At 36.0% G+C, this 21,170-nt stretch overlaps 2 protein-coding genes across 4 annotated transcripts; both read left to right on the plus strand.

Moving 5' to 3' along the window:
* Positions 1-77: 77 nt before the first annotated feature.
* Positions 78-6,242, plus strand: ABI5 (protein ABSCISIC ACID-INSENSITIVE 5). Of its 2 annotated transcripts, XM_014763030.3 has the most exons (5): positions 78-318; positions 3,135-4,311; positions 5,276-5,347; positions 5,476-5,505; positions 5,797-6,242. In XM_014763030.3, the coding sequence occupies exons 2-5, from the start codon at positions 3,169-3,171 to the stop codon at positions 5,893-5,895; spliced, it is 1,344 nt and encodes a 447-aa protein (XP_014618516.1). In that variant the 5' UTR covers positions 78-318; positions 3,135-3,168; the 3' UTR covers positions 5,896-6,242. The 2 variants fall into 2 exon arrangements, with proteins under 2 accessions (XP_014618516.1, XP_040861617.1); XM_041005683.1 differs by having other exon boundaries at positions 5,276-5,505.
* A 2,686-nt stretch (positions 6,243-8,928) lies between these two features.
* On the plus strand, positions 8,929-20,702 carry LOC100784356 (cell division protein FtsZ homolog 2-1, chloroplastic). Of its 2 annotated transcripts, none has more exons than XM_014763032.2 (8): positions 8,929-9,085; positions 9,715-10,480; positions 11,197-11,496; positions 17,309-17,399; positions 18,092-18,216; positions 19,078-19,170; positions 20,107-20,172; positions 20,267-20,702. In XM_014763032.2, exons 2-8 carry the CDS (start codon positions 9,833-9,835, stop codon positions 20,396-20,398), a joined length of 1,455 nt encoding a protein of 484 aa, XP_014618518.1. In that variant the 5' UTR covers positions 8,929-9,085; positions 9,715-9,832; the 3' UTR covers positions 20,399-20,702. The 2 variants fall into 2 exon arrangements, with proteins under 2 accessions (XP_014618518.1, XP_014618519.1); XM_014763033.2 differs by having other exon boundaries at positions 8,930-9,085; positions 9,710-10,480.
* The last annotated feature ends 468 nt before the right edge of the window (positions 20,703-21,170 follow it).

Raw genomic sequence — 21,170 nt, forward strand, 5'->3', positions numbered from 1 at the left:
TTTTTGCTCTCTACATGGGACAATCTAAATTCCACAATTTATATATAATACGTTGCGTCATTTAACAACTCTTTTATTCTTTAATAATAATAATAATAATAACGCTGTGCTAGCTTTTGTGGCGTCTTTGTTTGTGAGTTTGAACATATATACACTGTGTAAGTGCTGCCACCATTTTGAAAAACATCTAAAACAAAAACTCTTATTTTTCACTTCCTCACACCCTCACTCTCTAAATTTATTTTGGGGTACGCAAGGAACGTGTTTCGCTTAGGATCATCATTTACTAGCATTTTTGGGTGAAGGTGTTGTTTTCAGGTATCTCTTTTTCTCTGTTTTTTATTTTATTTTATTTTATTGTGAAATGTAATTGTATATGTATACCTGTTGATCCTGTGTTTTTCATTGCACCTTGGTTGGTTTCTTTCTATCTTTTGGTTTGAATAATAAGATACAGATTTAACAAAGACACAGGATGCATGTTCGGTCCTTAAGTTGGTAGCTGATGTTTTTGGTTTGATTTTGTGGGATTTAATTCTCTTTATTTGAATGTTCTTGCAACTGTGCAAGCATTAGGATTTGGTAGTAGCTAGCATGCATATTTTACATTTTCTAATACACTCTATATTGTGGATTGAAATTTAATAAAAAAATTTAATTAGGGTGTCATTTCTTATTTATTGAGTTTTACTAATGATTTTATACTTTTTTTTATAAATTTAAATTAATAATAGAAAGTGTAGAGAGAGTATTACAATGATTAATTAATTGTTGACTGGATCAGCTATTTTTTTATTGGATCAGCTGGTTTGGTATACCTTAATCTCGTTTTTCATTATGTTTTTCTTCTTCTTTCGAGTATTCCATGTCAAGTTTTTTTTAACATGTGTGTTTTTTTCAATAAAAATGTATTCTCATTCAATCACTATACTTTTTTATTTTTAATAAGTTTCTTAATTTTTATAATAATTACTAAAATTCATATAACAGTTTTTTTTACTAATTGATGACTGTGCTGAAAAATAAACTTTTGTCAATATCATATCAATATTTGAGCCACTTGGTATTTTCGGTGCCTAATGTGAACATGATATTTAAGGGATGACATGTTTTTGAATTGTTTATTATTATTATTGTTATTACTATAACCTTCGTAAGGCACCTAAAGAGTGAAATACTGAAATTTGTCTATAAACTTGTATAAGAAAAAAAAGTAAGCTTAATTTATAACTTATAGTATTAAACTTCATAGATTATTTTCAAACGTATTGCATTTTATCTTTTTCTTTTCTTATTAGCATTTACAGAGAAGTTTACGCAAAAATTACCCTAATTTTCTAAAGCTTCTGAAAATCATAGCATGTTTGAAAATCAAGTAGAAAATGACTTTTGAGGAGAATTTTTTTTTTTTTTTGCAAATGATCAAAATCATTGCTGTTGTTTTTGTGACTTTTGAGGTAAAAAAACTTTTGCAAAATGATTAAAATCATTATTTTTGTTTTTATTATTCGATGGATCTGTATTTGGAGTGCACATCACAATAAGTTGAAAACTGTAAATCAAATATGCACTCAAACATGATCTTAATAATTAAGAAATTCTAGTTTAATTGATTAAACAGAATGTTGATTAAGTAGAATGTGTAAGATCTTGTTTAATTCTTGCGGGAAAAAAAAATATAACAAGGTTGTAGATCTATATCTTTAGCTCTCCATTTGGTGCAACAGTAATGGTTATGGAGGTCCATACCTATTACCTACTGCACTTCTCTGTTATATGCCAATAAAACCGGTAGTTGCTTCGATATTTATAGGCACTAGACAAAGGGTAGCGGTGCAGGTTCCAACTTTCCGTGCTACTCGATACTCATAATATTCTTGACTTTGTAGTAATTTGTAAGTGGGATTCAGTGGAGAAAAAAAAAATTTCTCCTCAGTGGAACAAGAATCAAGATCAACATTTGTATCTCCATCATCTAGTTTTGGATAATAGTAAATGTTACGCAAAATATTTTCATATGCTTTGTTGCACCCGACAAAGGAAAAAGGAGTTGATTCTCTGGGAAAGGCACAACTCTCCAACTCAATTTTATATTATTTCAAAGTTTTCTTTGTTTCTTTCTTTTTTTATTTCATTGAATACTAACCGTTGATATTGTTGCGCTCACCAGAATGCAGTGCTGTTTTCATTATTCATAGAAGTGTAGAGCATTTAGCTGTAAAATATAATCACTCATAAAATTAAGGTGCAATTTGTTTATGAGAAAATATGTTATGTTCGGACAAATACATGGTAAATTTATTAATTTTTATGATGATTTTTTTTTATTTATTTTAAAAGTCATGGATATTGTACAATTGTCACTACAGTGGCATTAGTGATAGACCTAAGAAATGGAAAATATCTGTGTGTAATTCTCGCGCAACATCCACAAGCGAAACTGGCGTTGTTGTCTTGAAGCAGCTCATCACTGATGATTGACACGTTTCCGTCATTTTGATTGTGCTATTTGTATTTATATCTAGACTCTAGTAACACAATGACAAAATAAGAATTAACAAAAAATATCTATAAACTGGTATGTTTTTTCTTACTAACTTGTGTTCTTACATTTGAACAAAATTGGGTATGCTTCGTCATAAAGCTAAAATGAATGACTAAAAAGAAAAAGTGAAAAAATTTATTTGTAACCATAAAACTAAAATAAATATATTAAATTATCTTCACAGTTTACTTTAATGAATTTATTATTTCTTTTTATTTCTCTCTGTTACGTCATGTGTATTTTATTCCACAATTCTCTCTCTTCTTTATAAGAATTTTATAGTATACCTAATAATATGCTGGTATCATATAAGAAAAGAGTAGATTTGTAGATATCCAAATATAGTTACTGAGAATAAATTTAGTGTTAGTAGCTCCATTGACTTTGTGGGAAAAGTTGAATATGACACAGAGTTTACTACTTCCATCACAAGAAAGATCACCATCATAATAATGTTGCTATATTATTATCTTTTCTATAAAGGGATTTAACTCAATATGATTGAATAGTATGGGGGTGAGTTATTATCATCTTTTGACCTTTCACAAACAACACTTAAGAGGTTGTGTTTGACTTGAACTCTTTGCAGCAAAGAGAAAAAAGAGAGAAATCAAGAAGAGCATATGGTGGTGCCTGAGTCTCAGATGAATTCCCAAAACGAGGTAGAATCGCCGCTACAATTGGAGGAGCAGCAACAACAACAAAACAACAACAACAACAAGAACCACCCATTCTCATCACTAGGAAGACAATCTTCTTCAATATACTCGCTCACCCTCGACGAGTTCCAACACACTCTATGGGAGAATGGCAAGAATTTTGGGTCCATGAACATGGACGAGTTCCTCAGCAGCATATGGAGTGCAGAAGAGAATCAAGTTTTGAACAATTCCGTCTCTAACCACAACAACTTGTCTTTAGAAGCTTCAACAGAGAAAGGTGTGATAAGGAAGGAACCAAGCCTTCCTCGGCAAGGTTCTCTAACACTTCCTGCACCTTTGTGTAGGAAAACAGTGGACGAGGTTTGGTCTGAGATACACAAAGGACAACAATCTCAACAACAACAGCAACAGAACAATAACACTAACAACAATTGTGGCAGTAATAATAATAATAATGTACAGAATACCGAATCTGCCCCTCGCCAACCTACGTTTGGAGAGATGACTTTGGAGGATTTCTTGGTTAAAGCTGGGGTAGTTAGGGAACAGGGTGGAATGGCTGCAATGCCTGTTCAAGCTTCAGCACATCAGCATGTGCAACAATATGGCATGTATCCAAATAACAACCCTACAATGGGGGCTTCTTTTGTCGGTAGGCCGGTGATGGGGATGGCCGGTGGCGTCCGTGTTGGCAGTGGTGGTAGAAATGTGGTTGCACCGCCTTACCAGGCGGTGCCTCAGGGTGGTGTTGGTGTTGGTGTTGGTGGTGCAATTGCGGAGTCTTCAGGGTATGCTGGAAATGGAAAGAGGGATGTTGGGTATCCACCGGGGGCGCCGGGGGTTTGCTTTGGAGGGAGGGTGGTGAATGGTGGCGGTGGCTATGCGGCAGTGAGTAATATGGGAGTGGTGGCGCCGGTTAGCCCGGTTTCGCCGGAGGGGATAGGAACCGGCGAAAACTCTGGTGGGCAGTTTGGGATGGACATGAGTATGTTGAGAGGGAGAAAGAGGGTGTTGGATGGTCCTGTGGAGAAGGTGGTGGAGAGAAGGCAGAGGAGGATGATCAAGAACAGAGAATCAGCAGCCAGATCTAGAGCAAGAAAACAGGTATATATATATACCTTGTTGATTGATTTCACAAACTGCATTAATTATTATGTAGCTAGATGTCTTATTAATTATTCATCTTATGAAAACTATACTTGCTGCTTATTTGATTCTTACTTCTTAGAGATACTGTGCAATGTGCATTGCTTCTTGTGAATACATGCCATACATATATTCATCCTTTACAATATTTATTCTTGTAAGTCATTGCACTAGCCACTGGGATAGGTTTTGTGATGATGTCAAATTGTCAATAAGAATGTTATGGAGAGCATTTTGTTGGCTGCAACATGCCTAGGTGCATTGTGGTTTTCAGTTGGAGAGTTCCCCCACAGCTGATAATTTGGTAAAGGGAGTTAGGCAGATTAATTATAACAGTCCTTTTTTTTAACATTATATTCTTTTACACTACTGCTTACATCTTCTTTATTGATTAACTTTTTCCTCCTTTATTGACAAAAGAGAGGGTGTAAAGGGGTAGGGTAAAAAGATGTGAGAATAGCCTCTTTTTTTTTCAATTAATGATAAACTGTTTAATAGTGATGGGGGAAAAGGTACATAAGTAGGGATCATCACCACGAAAGATAAGTAGGGATAACTTTTGAGAATTCTTGCCCTTATAAAACTTCCCAAAACGTTCAAACAGAAGGAATAAAATTGCACTGCAGGGTAACAAATGAAATTGCACCACAGGGTTAACAAATTTTAAACTTTTATAAAACAAAATGCTTGCTTGTTAATTCATTCTTATCTTCACAAAAGCTATATGAACCATTGAATGTAAATGGGGTGGGGGTGGGGGAAGTGGAAGAGAAAGGAATGGCCAAGATTAAATATTTTAAGAAATTTATATGTATTTTGCCTTAACTAGATTTCATAATCTGTAAATATTCTACAGATTATTGTTGATGAGTGATGACCTTCCTTTGCGTGACATAACCTTTATCTATTTTTGCCTTGGCAGGCATACACTGTTGAACTGGAAGCAGAATTGAACCAATTGAAAGAAGAGAACGGCCAACTTAAACTAGCTCTGGTATGCCTACTAAATTGTACTTTGATTAATAATTTGATCAATAATGTTGAATATTTTTCTTTTTTTCTTTTTCTTTATTGTACTAATAGTAATTTCATATCTAACATGGATCATGCTTCTATCTCTAGGCCGATCTTGAGAGGAGAAGAAAGCAACAGGTAACTAACATGCTCATTCAGTTACATACATTTATTTGTTCTTATATTTAGGTAAACTTGATTGTAAGGTTGTCCTTTCAATTTCCATAACCATAAGAACAATTCAATATGCGAACCATATATTTAATATTAATATTGGCTAGCAAGCAAATTACAAATATTAACTAGTATGTACAACAATGTGATCAATTATTTTATTTCCCATAAGGATAAATTATAGAAAAATTTCTATCTACAGTTTAACCAAACAGCTGTAGTTTTAAGTTCTGAACTTCTAATCACCTTGTGCAGCATTTAGATCAGGAAGTGAATGGAAGAGTTCAAACCAACGCCCAGAAGGCCAAAAAGAAATTGAGATCATTGAGAAAGACCCTAAGTTGCCCTTTATGAGTAAATTAAAATTAAGGATCTACATGTGTAACCGATGACAGTTCTTTATTTAGATTTTAGTACATAGAGGAGTTGGTTGTGGTGGATATTCTTGTGTTTTGCTTGAACAAAACTCCATGATGCAAAAGCAAGAAGGAAGCATGACATGGAAAAAACTGAGACTAATGCCAAAGCCAACTAAAGGGAACAGTAACACAATTGCTCAAGCAAGTTCGTGACCAATCAAGGATTAGATGACTGTTTTTCAAATGAGTAACTAGTTAGTGGAATATAGTAAATATATATAGTTTGATGACATTTTCAATGTCAAATAAATAAAATCATAGTTGCCTGTATGGCTGTATTAATATTGTGCAATATAATATATGTGTGTGTGTGTTAATAATTATCATTCAGCGTGTAAGCTAATAATTATCACTCAGCAATGGCCATTTACGTATTCATGTTGATGAAATAAACCAAAGGGCGTGAACATGTAGAAGTTTATTGCTAGTTACTGAAACTAATATTGGCTGCGTGTTCAAGAAAATAAAATGAAATCCTAAAATTAATATTCTTCACTTAAACGATTGTACCAAATTACTAATGCTTTAACTTTCTCTTGCCCCGATCATTGCTTGTTTATGTATATTGGAGATTTTCTGGCGCCGGTTGCATTATAATATGAAGACAATTTTGAATTTTGATTAGAATATGTATGACAGACACAGAAGCTGAAAGTGTTGGTAGTGGATCATAATTTTATCACGGCTTGTTATCATAATAAAACTGCTTTTTAGACACTTAAGAAGGTGTCTTTCGTTTAAAGAGACGAAAGTGGGGTAAGAATGAATTGAAATGAAAAGAGATGAAATATTTTAATTAAAGTAGAGTATAAAAATATGAAATTTACATTAACTTTTAAAACTTTAATTTTAAATGCATCCAAGTATAATTAATCCTATAATTCGGGTTTTTGACCTCCCGTTTTCTCTCACTTATTTAAGTGGAGTGGGGTCGGATTAGAGAGTGAGATACTGAGAGACTCACTTAAAAAAAAAAAAGTTACAAAACATTGAGAGAAAGAAAGAAGAGGAAAATCACTTAATTTTTGCATACCCACTTGAGAGCGTTTTTCATATTATAACTGCGAATTCATTCACCGTTGGATTGGGCTGATTTTTGGACAGAAGGTTCTATGCGCGTGATACTTTAAATTGTTCGATTGGATCGGGAAAAAGATATCTATAGAGATAAGTGTTTCGCATTATCTGCTCTATATCTTGAGATTTTATCTTCTTGTCTCTGTTATATCAATTGAAGGTTTGTTTTGATTTGACTGTTTGTAGCACGTTTTAGTGCATTTGTTAGAGAATTTCTTGTATCTTTATTGATTATAGTGAAGTTATTTCTTTGGCCTAGATGACGTGTGGTTTTTATCGCATTGAGGGATTTTCCACGTTAAATAAATTGTGTCTCTGCGTTTTTTTCATTTCTATTTTGCGCTCTATACTTGATTGGTGTTCCTCACATGTTCTTCCAAGTTTGGGAGAATTTATTTCCGTTGCATTGTGTTATTAAGTTTGTTATTGTATTGACTTATTTTCCCATCAAAATTATTGAAGGTGAAGTCCCACATCCGAGTAGAAGTAAAAAAGTTGAGCATAAGAAGAAAATCCATAAACTTGAGTCTTAAGGTTTTAGGTTAAAGTTTAGTGTAAGTTTCCTTATCTGGTTGCTTAAGTTATTCTAACACCTTAGACTTAAGAGGATATTAAGTTTTGTTCATGTGTGCATGGATGGTTTCTTTGTAGGATTGACACATCTTATGGTTTTGTTATACACTTAAATTAACAAAATTTTTTGCTTATAAAAAAATTGCTTAGATTGAGAGCGACAGATATTGGTTTATAATTTTAAATTTTTAATAACAAAGATTGTGAAAGTTTTTATTTATTATTATTTATAAATTAATTATTTAAAATTTTGACAATCTCGGTATAAATTGACGGAAAGATCAACAAGGATTCATTCACATATAAAGGATCAAATTAGAAAAATATAAAAACATAATCAATCAAAATAATATTTTAGCTTATATTTTAAATATAATTAATGCATTCAAGATAATTATTTATTATAAATTTTAATTATATAAAATACAAATTTATTATGTATAATACGCTCACTAAATTTAAGTATATAAAAAATCCAACTATAATGTGTTTAATTTTTATAGTTTAAGTTATTAGTTAGTTAATTCTTCAATAAAAAATATTTATATTAACTAAATAGAAAACGTTTTTTTTTCAAATTTTATTACCTTATTCATATATTTAATAGATGTAAATTATAAAGATATAATCAAACTTTCATAATTCACATCTTGTTGTTTTGGTAAAAGAAAACATGAATTATGAAAATTTGATTATATCTTTAATATTAATATTAAAAATAATCTACAACCTATAATACCTTTTGACTAAAATGTTTAAATCTTTGAAGTACTCATACATTTTTTAAACTTTAAGAATAGTAATTGAGAAATTAATAAACAATAAATTTCAAATTTAATTATATTATATTAAAATTATAAAATTTGTCCACTTTCTATCATAAATTACTATGATAAATTTATTACTTTTATAATAAGTTTTTTAAAAATAATATCTAACATATTTTCTAGTTATATACTGTATACAATTTTTTACACTTATATTGAATGAAAATTAAAATCATATTTTTTATTTATTAAAATTACATTAAAGTAGTATTGAAAATTACGAGTAATTTTTCTTTTTGTAAAGGAATACTTTGATTTTTAACTAATATTCTAGAAATACACATTAACATTTAATTTCTTGGGATAAAAACGTATAAAGATGAAAATGTAGTACAAATTTTTAGTTGATAATAATTACTTTTCATTGAAAAATAGTATATGTTTAGAAATAAAATTGTGTGCAGTTAAAAAAAAAAAGAAAAAAATTTATGTTTTTGACTAAAAACACACAAATTTATTTCTGCAATTAAAAATAAAAAAATTCAATGAAAACGAATTATCAACAGAAAAGGGACAATGGCGAAGGGTTTTGCTGCTTAGTGGTTGGTTAACTCTATCAACCCCAAATGCTATTGATTCCACCATTTCCATTCACCACCCAAATGCTCTTCACAGATTCCCTATTTCTCTCTTCTTCAACTTTCTCAGGTCTTTCTCTCTCTCTCATACCATGATTCTTCTTTTTGTTATCTTCAATTATGCTTTCTTCTCTTTGCTGTATCGTTTGCCACTTTCTTCTTCGTTACAATTTTATGCATTTGCTCTTATCTTCAAATAATCGCACTGAGCTTGCACATTGTTGGTTTTATGACTCCACCTTCAAAGCAGTTTTAGCTTTTCTATGTGTTAATTCAGTGATTCTCCATTTTTGTGTATTCCCCCTTTGTTCATATTGTTATGAGTGGCGTGTTAGTGTAAGGGTGTGCTTATTTTTTTATTTAAAAACAAATCATTTTTAGTTTTTAAAATGTAACTAAGCTAGGGTACTGGGGTGAAAGGGTGGTGCGATATACTTGACAAAGCAGAATTGAGGGAGAGCTTGAAAAAGATGAAAACAGGAGAAAATGGGAAAGCATTTCCCAGACGTTTCTATTTTTTTATTTTTTATAAAACACATGTTTTGGAAATATTTTTTAAAACTGAATACGTTTTGGATGAGAAATTGATTGCTGAGTAGTGTGGAATTAGTTTAGAAAACAATTTTTTTAAAAACAATAAGTGAGAAGGGAATGAAACAGGTCCTAACATTTTCTTTTTTTTTTTTTTTTTTAGAACAGGTATTCGAAGAAAGAATTCTGGGTGTATTGAAAGTTTGAATCTTTTAAGCCTCTAAATTTCCTCCATACATTTACCTGCATTTCCAAATTTTGAAGTTTGGATACGGTAATAATCAAAATGGCCTCTTGCGTGTCAACAATTTTTGCACCTTCTAATACTAGAAATACACCAAGGGTGTTTACTGTTGGAGGAAGAAATCTGACTTGTAATTACCCTGGGAGAGCTTGTTTCACGAAAATGTATGACCGCAGGAATGGGTTTTCCGGTGGCATCCAAATGTCGGGTTTACTTCAAGTTAAGTGTTCAGCCAATTCACACAGTGTCAGTCCATATAATAGCCAAGGCCCTTTTCTAGATTTACATCCTGAGGTGTCAATGCTTAGAGGAGAAGGGAGCAGTACAGTGAACAGCCCAAGAAAGGATAGCTCAGGTGGGGATTTATCTGAAAGCCTAGGAACTACATCTATCCAAAGTGATTACAATGAAGCAAAAATCAAAGTTATTGGCGTTGGAGGTGGTGGGTCAAATGCAGTCAATCGCATGACAGAGAGCGAAATGCATGGTGTGGAGTTTTGGATTGTTAATACTGATGTTCAAGCCATGAGAATGTCGCCTGTCTATCCGGAGAACCGTTTGCAAATTGGTCAAGAGCTTACACGAGGTCTTGGTGCTGGTGGTAACCCTGAGACTGGAATGAATGCTGCGAAAGAAAGCAAAGAATCGATAGAAGAGGCAGTCTATGGAGCCGATATGGTCTTTGTTACAGTAGGTTCATGTACTTTTATCCAATTATATCTTCTGCAAATTTAATCATGATTTTGCATTATGGATTATCTTTTTAGTTCTGGTCTAAATGTTTCACCATAAGACATGATTTACATGCTCCATTATAATATCAAAATGTGTCAAGGACCAACTCTCGTAAATGCGTAACCTGTTAAGTGAGGGTTCATGGTGATTTTTATATCTAGCAAGTCCTATCATGCTAGAGTTCTTTGAGCTTGAAGCGAGCCAGCTAAGATTTTACTCCTAACAACTTCTTATAAGAGGGACTGACTCTCTTAAAAGCTTAAGATGCTGAGTGAAGAGAAATGATTTTTATATCTAATATTTTATAAGCTAATAGCTCATAATATAATAGGACCACGATAGTTAAAGGAAAAAGGGCATTCTATAAAAAATTGTTTTTATTATGATGTTGAAGTTAATTTAGCTTGGTACACAATGAGATCAAGTACAAATTTGGTTTATTGTGATATTTCTCTTAAGAGGATGGGAGGGAAAGAAATTGTTAATGTATTTACCATTCTGGTTTTTGATTATTAGTTCCCATTTCAGATAAGGACCAGCAGTTCTTGATATTTGAAATCTTCAAATATGTAAAACTTTCAAAATCTGGAACAGGCATGCTTGTAGTTCTTGTAAATTGTTCTTTATTGGTATATTTTGCTAAACTTGGAAATTGAAATTAACTATTGCAGGCTGGAATGGGTGGGGGAACTGGCACAGGTGGAGCTCCAATTATTGCTAGTATTGCAAAGTCAATGGGTATATTGACGGTTGGTATTGTCACCACCCCTTTCTCGTTTGAAGGGAGAAAGAGATCTATTCAAGCCCAAGAAGGAATTACAGCCTTAAGAGATAATGTTGACACGCTTATAGTTATTCCAAATGACAAGCTACTAACGGCAGTTTCTCAATCTACCCCTGTAACTGAAGCATTCAATCTGGCTGATGATATTCTTCGACAGGGTGTTCGTGGCATATCTGATATTATTACAGTATGAATTATTGTTAATGATGTTTAAACATTAACACATGCATTCCTGTTTTCTTTCAGTTTTTCTTGTCCCTATCAAAATTTGATTGTAAAGGAGTAAAAGCCAAAGGATCAATGAAAAGGGAATGATAGCACGCAGCAACAGAGGCCCAAACGCGTTAGCAGGAAACCCAGAGATTGGGAGGAATACGTTCACTAGGCTGATATTTTAGGCTATTGCAGTAGTGCACAAATAATACATTCTGTTATAGTGGAATCGCTTTATCCTTGCTTTTGGTTTTTAGTGGAATATCTAGTGGTACAGGTGTCAAGCAGGGATAGGGTCTGTTAGCATTTTCTGTTATATGTCTATGAGTGTGCACCTATATATATGAATGAAAATGGCAGAAAGGATATCAGAAAATTTACCAAAATCCTGTTATGTTTCTTTCTTATCTTCTGCAGGTACCTTTCCTGGCCTTAAATATAGGAAACTTTTCTTTTTTTCTCAACACCCTAACATTTTTGGTGCTTTCATTGCCTCCACCCATGGCTGAAAATACCTGTTCCCAGTCCCTTGCTTGATTAGAAGAAGCCATCACTATCCTCACCCAAACACAGAGCTCCCTCCACTCCAAATTAGACGATGTTCTCTCCCGCCTTCACACCCTCGAATCTAGATCCCCTGTCTGTCCCCTCTCCCCTTCCACCCCCAGGATGAAGCTCGATATCCCTCACTTCGATGGGACCAACGCGACGTCTTGGATTTTCAAGATATTGCAGTTTTTCGACTATCATGGAACCCCAGATGACGAATGCTTGCAAATCGCTTCCTTCTACCTCGACGGCGCCGCCTTAAGTTGGTTTCAACGGATGTATTGAAATAACCAACTCACCAGTTGGGCTGATTTTCTCAATGCTCTGGAAATGCGATTTGCTCCATTGTTCTACGATGATCCACAAGGGGCCCTTTTCAAGTTAACCCAGCACGGGTCTGTCAATTCTTACCTCTCGGAGTTCAAGAACCTTGCAAATCGTATTGTCGGTTTGCCTCTGCCGTTCCTCCTTAGCTGTTTCATATCGGGACTGACGTCGGACATCCGTCGTGAGGTCCAGGCGCTACAACCCTTGTCCATAGTTCAGGCTGCGGCACTAGCGAAGCTACAAGAAGACAAAATCAACGACGCCAAATGGCCATCGTGTCCTTGACACCCCAATTCCTCCTTCGTCGCCCCTCCCATTACTTTGGTACCACCCCCTCCACCTCTACTTTTGGCGCCACCACAAACCACCTTTAAAAGGCTCACCGCGTCCGAAATGGCCACCCGCTGCGAAAAGGGCTTGTGTTACAACTATTATGAGCACTATGGGTCCAATCACAGGTGTAGAGCCAAATTCTTCCTTCTCGTCGCTCCTGACGAACCCCTCCCAGATGAACCCATTCTGCCTGACCCCGCAATCCCTGTGCTCTCGGAACTCCCATCAAAGGATCCCTCAGCCTCGCACTCTGTTTAGTTGAGCCTACATGTCATGGCCAGACATTCCGTATCGTCCACCCTGCGCGTCACAGGTTCCGTCCAGGGTCACAAAGTCGTCATCCTTGTCGACGGCGGGAGTAAGCACAATTTTATTCAGGATCACATAGCTCGTTTCCTTCACCTGGCGACCCAGCCCACTAAGCAGTTACACGTAATGGTAGGAAATGACACTGAGCTTTGCTGCAATCAGGTGTGCAAAGCAATTTCCATAATTATCCAGGGCCATCAATTCGTTGTGGATCTTTATGTTATGGCATTGGGGGGTGCAAATATCGTTTTCGGGGTAGAATGGCTCAAAACATTGGGCCCAATCACTACAGATTATTCGGCCCTTACTATGTCTTTAAGTTGGAAAAACGAACCAGTAGTTCTTAGTGGCCAAAAGGGACCCAGCCCAGTAGAGGCCACCCATGCCCAGATCCGGCGCTTGCTCCAAACAGACTGGGTCGCGGCCTTCTTTCACCTTCAGCTTCACGAGAGTCCTTCTCTTCCCCCTTCTCCAGATATTCCTTTACCCATGGCCCTCCAAAAGCTCCTAGACACTTACCAACCAATTTTCCAACCACCCACAACCTTACCCCCGACACGATTACATGACCACCAGATTCATCTTCTACCAAATTCTCAACCTGTCCATGTTAAGCCATACCGCTATCCATATTTCCAAAAACACGAAATAGAGCTATAGGTAGAAGATATGCTTCGCCGCCATCTCATCAGGCCAAGTCGCAGTCCATACTCTTCTCTAGTCTTGCTTGTTAAAAAGAAAGATGGCACATGGTGTTTTTGCATGGATTACAGGGCCCTCAACGCCATCACAGTCAAGGACAGGTTCCCTCTTCCTACTATAGGTGAACTCCTGGATGATTTGCGTAATACTCAGTGGTTCTCCAGGTTGGACCTTGCCCAGGGATTTCACCAAATTAGAATGTCGCCAACTCACATCCCCAAAACTGCCTTTCGCACTCACAACGACCACTATGAATACAACGTTATGCCGTTTGGTTTATGCAACGCTCCATCAACGTTTCAGGCGACGATGAATGACTTGTTCTGGCCCTTTGTCCGTAAGTTCGTTCTCATCTTCTTTGATGACATCCTGGTTTACAGCCTGAATTTTGAAGAGCACCTTCTACATTTGGAGTTTGTTCTTCACACACTCCGCTGTGAACAATTCTTTGTCAAGTTGTCGAAGTGTGCCTTCGGACAGTAGCGCATTGATTACCTGGGTCATATCGTCTCGGCTAAGGGTGTCGAACCACAGCATGGGAAGATACAAGCAATGCTTGAATGGCCAAAACTTCTTCCCTCAAATCCCTTCACGGGTTCCTCGGTCTCACAGGATTTTACAGGTGATTCATTCGCTACTACGCACAATAGGCGGCACCTCTGACTCGTCTTCTTTGCAAGGACCAATTCCAGTGGTTTGACAAGGCTCAAGCAGCTTTTGACGCCATGAAAGCCGCCATGACTAGCGCTTCAGTTCTAGCATTACCAGATTTCAACAACCCCTTCTTCCTCGAAATTGACGCTTCCGACAGTGGAATGGGCGCTGTCTTGTCACAACAGGGACATCCAATTACCTATTTTAGCAAACAATTCTGCCCTAAATTGTTACGATCCTCGACCTATATCCGTGAGTTGCATGCAATTACTTCGGCAGTAAAACGATGGTGACAATACCTTCTTGGCCACCCTTTCGTGATTCTAACAGATCATAAGAGTCTTCGAGAACTGATGACCCAGTCCATTCAGACGCCAGAACAACATTACTATCTCGCAAAGCTTCTAGGCTACGACTATACTATCAAGTATAAGTCAGGGCAAAGCAACATAGCGGTTGACGCATTGTCTCGTCGGAATGAACAAGTAGCAAAAGTCTCCTGGATATTATCTGTGCCTCACTTCCAGTTCCTCGACGACCTCAAAAGTGAATTAATGGTTACTCCAGAGTATGTTACACTGTTCAAGGCTGTCCGTGACTACCCTCTAGATCATCCTGGATTCACCATCAATGATGAACTGCTACTTCACAAGGGGCGTATTTGGCTGAACAAGGGGAATTCATTCATTCCCCTTTTGCTCGAGGAATTCCACAAATCCCTTTTGGGCGGTCATACTGGGTTCGTCAAAACATTGAGTCGCCTTCAACAAAGCTTCACATGGCCAGACATGAGAAAAGATGTTCAATTGTTTGTCAAATCTTGCACCGATTGCCAATACACGAAGTACATGCCACAAAAACCACAGGGTTTGCTTCAGCCTATCCCTCCTCCCACTTGTCCTTGGGAAGACATGGCCTTGGACTTCATCACAAGCCTACCTTTATACCAAGGAGCCACTGTAATTCTAAAAGTGGTGGATCGCTTTTCAAAGAGTGCTCATTTTGGTATTCTTCCCACTCATTTCATAGCTCATAGAGCTGCTCAGCTCTTTATCGACATGGTGTGTAAACTACATGGATTTCCAAAAAGCTTGATTTCTGACAGAGACCCAGTTTTCATGAGCCGTTTCTGGCAAGAGCTCTTTAAAATCAATGGCACTAAGCTGCGCATGAGCACAATGTATCATCCCCAAAGTGATGGATAAACCGAGGTTCTGAATCACATACTGGAGCAGTACCTGCGGGTTTTTGTGCATAATCAGCCCTCGCAATGGCGAAAGTTCCTCAGTTTGGCAGAATGGTGTTATAATACCTCTAGTCACTCGTCCACCAATTTAACCCCGTATGAGGTGACTTATGGAAAACTACCACCATCAATCCCACACTACCTACCTAGGTCCTCTTCTGTCGAGGCGGTGGGTTTTATGCAAGGTTCAAGGCAAGAAGCCTTCAAATTGCTTCGGCGAAAGCCTCAACGAGCCCAAGAGTTAATGAAGAAGGGTTCTGACGCGCACCACCGCGATGTTTCATTCAACATCGATGACTGGGTCTATGTGAAGTTGAGACCCTACCGTCAATCTTCAGTTTCGGGACAAGTCTTTCATAAATTGGAAAAGAGGTACTATGGTCCTTACAAAATCACCCAGAAGAGAGGACCAGTAGCTTACAAAATGGCCCTCCCCGAATCGTCCAAAATCCACCCTGTTTTCCACTGTTCCCTACTGAAACCACATTTTGGACCACTACACTCTGATAACTCTCTCCCGCCATCAGCAATTGAAGGTAAACCCATAATTCAGCCCATGACTATTTTGGATCGAAAATGGAATAATTCTACCCCACCAAAGCTTCTGGTACTTGTACAATGGCTTGGGCTAAGTCCTGAAGACTCCACTTGGGAAGATTGGGCCGAATTGCAAGACACATACCACCTTGAGGACAAGGTGTTTCTCATAGGACCAAGGAATGATAGCACGCAGCAACAAAGGCCCAAACGCGTTAGCAGGAAACCCACAGATTGGGAGGAATACGTCCACTAGGCTGATATTTTAGGCTATTGCAGTAGCGCACAAATAATACATTTGGAATCGCTTTATCCATGCTTTTGGTTTTTAGAGGAATATCTAGTGGTACAGGTGTCAAGCAAGGATAGGGTCTGTTAGCATTTTCTGTTATATGTCTATGAGTGTGCACCTATATATATGAATGAAAATGGCAGAAAGGATATCAGAAAATTTACCAAAATCCTGTTATGTTTCTTTCTTATCTTCTGGAGGTACCTTTCTTGGCCTCAAATACAGGAAGCTTTTCTTTTTTTCTCAGCACCCTAACAGGGAACCTTACAACCTTAAAGTATGTTGCACTGACTTCATCTGTTTTGTAATCTTGAAGGCATGATTACGACATACAGATATGATAGAACTAGGACATGAAAATGATAAATTTTAAAAATTGCAATATATTACATGACTCATTCTAGACATAATAAAGTTATACAATTTATCTAATTATAGTGATATTTTCATCCGTGTTGGTATAAATTTTTTAAAAACAAAAGTAAAAAAAAGTAATGTTTTCCTTGTTTTTGATGTGTTTGTGTTTCCTTGTTTGTGATAGTCTGTTGTTCTTGCCCAATGCATAAGGTTATAGGGCTACTACGTTGTTTGACTTGTTAATTTAAAATTGTCATAACCCAGATAATCTTGCTAGCATTAGTTTTGTTTTTTTTTTAGCATGAAATCATATATTTTGTTAATCAATATCAATTTTCAATACCTGTGGATATAACAGACTGGCCATCCTACTAGTAGGATATTCTGATTATATATATTGATTCATTGCCCATGGTTTAAAATTGGTGATATCTTTCTGTAAAATCATTAATTCTCATTGCTTTTACTAATTTATTGCAGATACCAGGGTTGGTGAATGTAGATTTTGCTGATGTTCGGGCTATAATGGCCAATGCAGGTTCTTCACTAATGGGGATAGGAACTGCAACTGGTATGTATGGAAACTGCAATGTAGCCTCCAATTCTTGATCTTCTATTTGATTCATAATTATGCAGTGATTGGAATCTGAAGAAGCTCTTGATCCTCTGTTTTGATTACAAAAAGATTGTATAATGTGTAGAGAGTAGTGTGATTGTGTGATACTCAAACTATAAATGTTCGACGGTTGTACATATTGGCTCATCAGCATGCATGTCCAAAAGGAAAGGATTTATACAAATGAAGTGATTTTTGGGGCATGGCTGGCATTGCATTATAACTATTTTTTGTATACCCAACAAAGCAATATGAAGGGTGTAAGCATATGAAACAAAATACTAAGCCAGTGATCCAATTTTTATTAGTAAGGTCAAGTACTAGTGTTTTATTACAAGCCCAAGTCCACTAATACAAGCACTAGTATATAACCAACCCTTAATAACTAAGGAAATAAACCAGGAAACAATTCCTTAGGTTGCTTCCTCATTTACATGACTAATTGATTTCACAGTATATTCTGAAGATATGCTAATATATTCTAAAGTAATCTGAACTCTGAAGATATTCCTAATATTATGCTGTAATGGTTAACATAATACAATTTTTTTACCTCTTCTACACCACTTTCTGTTTTTCTTGGCATTCTAATTTTTGAGCCACATATATTATTGAAATTTATCACGTGGCTTCTTTTTGTGTTTAAGGAAAATCAAGGGCAAGAGATGCTGCATTAAATGCCATCCAGTCACCTTTACTGGATATTGGTATAGAGAGGGCTACTGGAATTGTTTGGAACATAACTGGTGGGACTGATCTGACCTTGTTTGAGGTGGCTACCTACCCTTTGGCACTTAAATATTTGTTTCCATTGTGCCCATAATTTTTTCCCTTCTCTTTATTATTATTATTATTGGCTTCCTTTTTTCCTCTGCTCCTTTAGAATTTGCATCATAAGGACCAAGGGAAATTACTAGCAGTAGAGCTGTCAAATGGGCTGGCCCAGCTGGCCAAAGTGTGGAAAGCAGGCCGGCTCAGCCTTGCACGAATTTCTTACGGGCAAATTTTGTCAGCCCAACCTGATCTGTTTGCCTGCCTGGCCGGGCTAAATTGGCTCATTTTTTTGTTTAATTTTGCATGAATTTTGAAAGGAAAAAAAGGAAATAATAATACCAGGTCAATTGACCTAGTAGCTTTCAGGCCTAAATTTCACTGGCCCATCTAGCCCTCCAGGCCAGGTCAGGCCAAATTGGCCCAGTTGCTTTTGAGCCTTTGATTTGATAGCATGGCCTAGCCCAACGACGGCCCTCTTACTAGGAGCTTCATGATACTCAAATGTAAACACATTTTTCCTGACACAGGGCCATATTTGTTGGCATGGTGTCTTTCATAATTTATACCGTGATTTTTCAATTTCCCATGGATATGATATTTAGTTGAGAGAGCAAAACCTTATTCTTATAAATTCCATTGTTAATAGACAATGCACCTATCTTGTTACTGCAATTCCATAATTTGCTTTTCCATTAAGTATTTTGTGAACTTGGAATTTTAATTGAGCTAATACCTGTTTGAGGAATACTTGGCCTTCATGATAAGCTATCTATTGAATTCATCATGCTCTTGCAGACTACTATGTAGTATGTATGGTACCCCTTTTGTATGCTATGGCTTTTAATATAACCATTTTCAGGTAAACACGGCAGCAGAGGTTATTTATGACCTCGTGGACCCTACTGCTAATTTAATATTTGGAGCAGTAATAGATCCATCACTCAGTGGTCAAGTAAGTTAAGCTTTGTAAATCTGTCTCATTAATTATATGAAGTTGTAAATAATATGCAGTGACTCCACCAGAAATGAATTGCACCACATACCCACTCCTGTGTAATGTGTATAACTAGAAGCAGATATAACGCCATTGTTCCTTGATAAGTTAATCATTAACAGATTTAGAAAAGGTTATACGATATGTTGTCTTTGCAAGTGTATAGAGACTAGTTAGCAATGAATTTGAATTTCTAAAATATTAGTATAATCCTTTCATTGTTTTGGGTTAATTTCACTAAGTGAATGATCGTTAGCTTTAAAAAAATCACCCAACACAATTGACTTCAAATATTAATTATTTAGTCCTCAAAGGAAATAAGAAAATGTCCTACTTTCACATTGTGGATCATAAAATTTGAGTACTATTAGGAGAAAAGAACTAAAAATAATATATTGCCTGTGTATAAGTGGGCCAAGTTTAAGAATAGTGTTTCTCTTTCAGTATGAGGTTAGAGAATAATAAAGTTCAATATATGCTTTACTCTCCTAACAGAATTTTTAATATATTAGATGATAGTGGTAGAAAAGATTAATAATTTTTTGGGTAGTTGGACACATTAATAGTCATAATATGGAAGAGAATGGACTTTTATAAAAGATAGCTTGAGCTGTATGTAAGACTTTAATTTTACAATATGTACAATTGTACATACCAGTATCATTTGCTGAATTTGAGATCCTGTCCTTTCTAAGTCAATTTCTGCAACTCATGCTCATTTCTTATTACAAGCTAATGGTAGTAATCTTTCTTTATGTATGGTGAACTTGTCCAGTGATTATTTGTGTTGGTATTTGGGGTTGAATGCTTTTCAAACTACCATTTCTGAAAGTTAGTTTAATTATTTGAACATATAATACATTGTGGTGAACCATGAAAATTGGCTTCGTACAGGTGAGCATAACATTAATTGCTACTGGATTCAAGCGTCAAGAGGAGAGTGAAGGGAGGCCTCTGCAGGTAAGGATCAACTCTTCCCACTAACCCTGTTCCTGTCATGCATACACGGCATACTGTAATTCTGGTTTTTTTTTTTTTTTTTTTCTGAGCACAGGCCAGTCAACTCACTCAAGCAGACACAACCTTCGGCACCAATTGGCGGTCTTCCTCTTTCACTGATGGTGGTTTGTTTGAGATACCAGAATTCCTAAAGAAGAGAGGAGGTTCACGCTATCCGAGGGCGTAATCTTTTTCATCCTAATTTCTTTGATCCCTTGCATTTCTTCACCCTTGGATATACATAGCATTGGTCTAGTTCTTAGGTCCCTGTCTTGCCCTTTTTCGGATTTTAGTCAGAGTTGTGTATACAGTTTGTTCATGAAAGTTTATTACTTCCCACTGTCCAGACTTATGGGTCTAACCGGAGGTATTGCAGCATGGATGCTTTTCTTGGCATATTTGAATTAGTTTATTAGCTTGTACAGAGATTTCAGTAATGCTGAGAGCTTGTTATAGTTCTTTGGCATGTTATAGAAAATTCATTATTATTATTCATCAAGTAATTATATTTTGGTATATTTTCTTTGTTAATAATACCTAATGGTATCATTTGTAACATGTATAAAATAGGGTTCAATTTAAATAGAGAAATGTTAACATTTAGCTCTAAAAAAATCATCTCCTTTTAGCCTTATTTATGGAAATGTGTCTGGTATGAGCTTCATCTTTAACAAAAAAACTTCCTCTTTTGGTTCCTTAATTATGATTATAGGAACCACACTTGGCACATTTCTCTAAATGAGAGAGAACAAAAGAAGAGGATTTCTATAGGTTCTAAAAGAACACATTGTCTTATTTGTATTGTAAGAATATATTTACGTGTGAAAAATAAAAACACTATTAAGAGTCTTTGCCTTGTGCTTGACCTGTGAAATTAGTTTCTAATTGTGTGTTTGGTAGGAAGGAAAGAAATAAGTGAAAAATAGAGTGGATGGTGTGACACCCTCTATCTCACACAC

Source organism: Glycine max, chromosome 10, assembly GCF_000004515.6.
Source record: "Glycine max cultivar Williams 82 chromosome 10, Glycine_max_v4.0, whole genome shotgun sequence".
Lineage (NCBI taxonomy): Eukaryota > Viridiplantae > Streptophyta > Magnoliopsida > Fabales > Fabaceae > Glycine > Glycine max.

Coding starts and splice junctions, on each gene's coding strand:
- ABI5 (XM_041005683.1), top strand. CDS start 3,169: ATGGTGGTGCCTGAGTCTCAGATGAATTCCCAAAACGAGGTAGAATCG. Junction 4,312..5,275: donor GATCTAGAGCAAGAAAACAG/GTATATATATAT, acceptor TTGCCTTGGCAG/GCATACACTGTTGAACTGGA.
- LOC100784356 (XM_014763032.2), top strand. CDS start 9,833: ATGGCCTCTTGCGTGTCAACAATTTTTGCACCTTCTAATACTAGAAAT. Junction 11,497..17,308: donor GCATATCTGATATTATTACA/GTATGAATTATT, acceptor AATTTATTGCAG/ATACCAGGGTTGGTGAATGT. Junction 19,171..20,106: donor ATCCATCACTCAGTGGTCAA/GTAAGTTAAGCT, acceptor GGCTTCGTACAG/GTGAGCATAACATTAATTGC.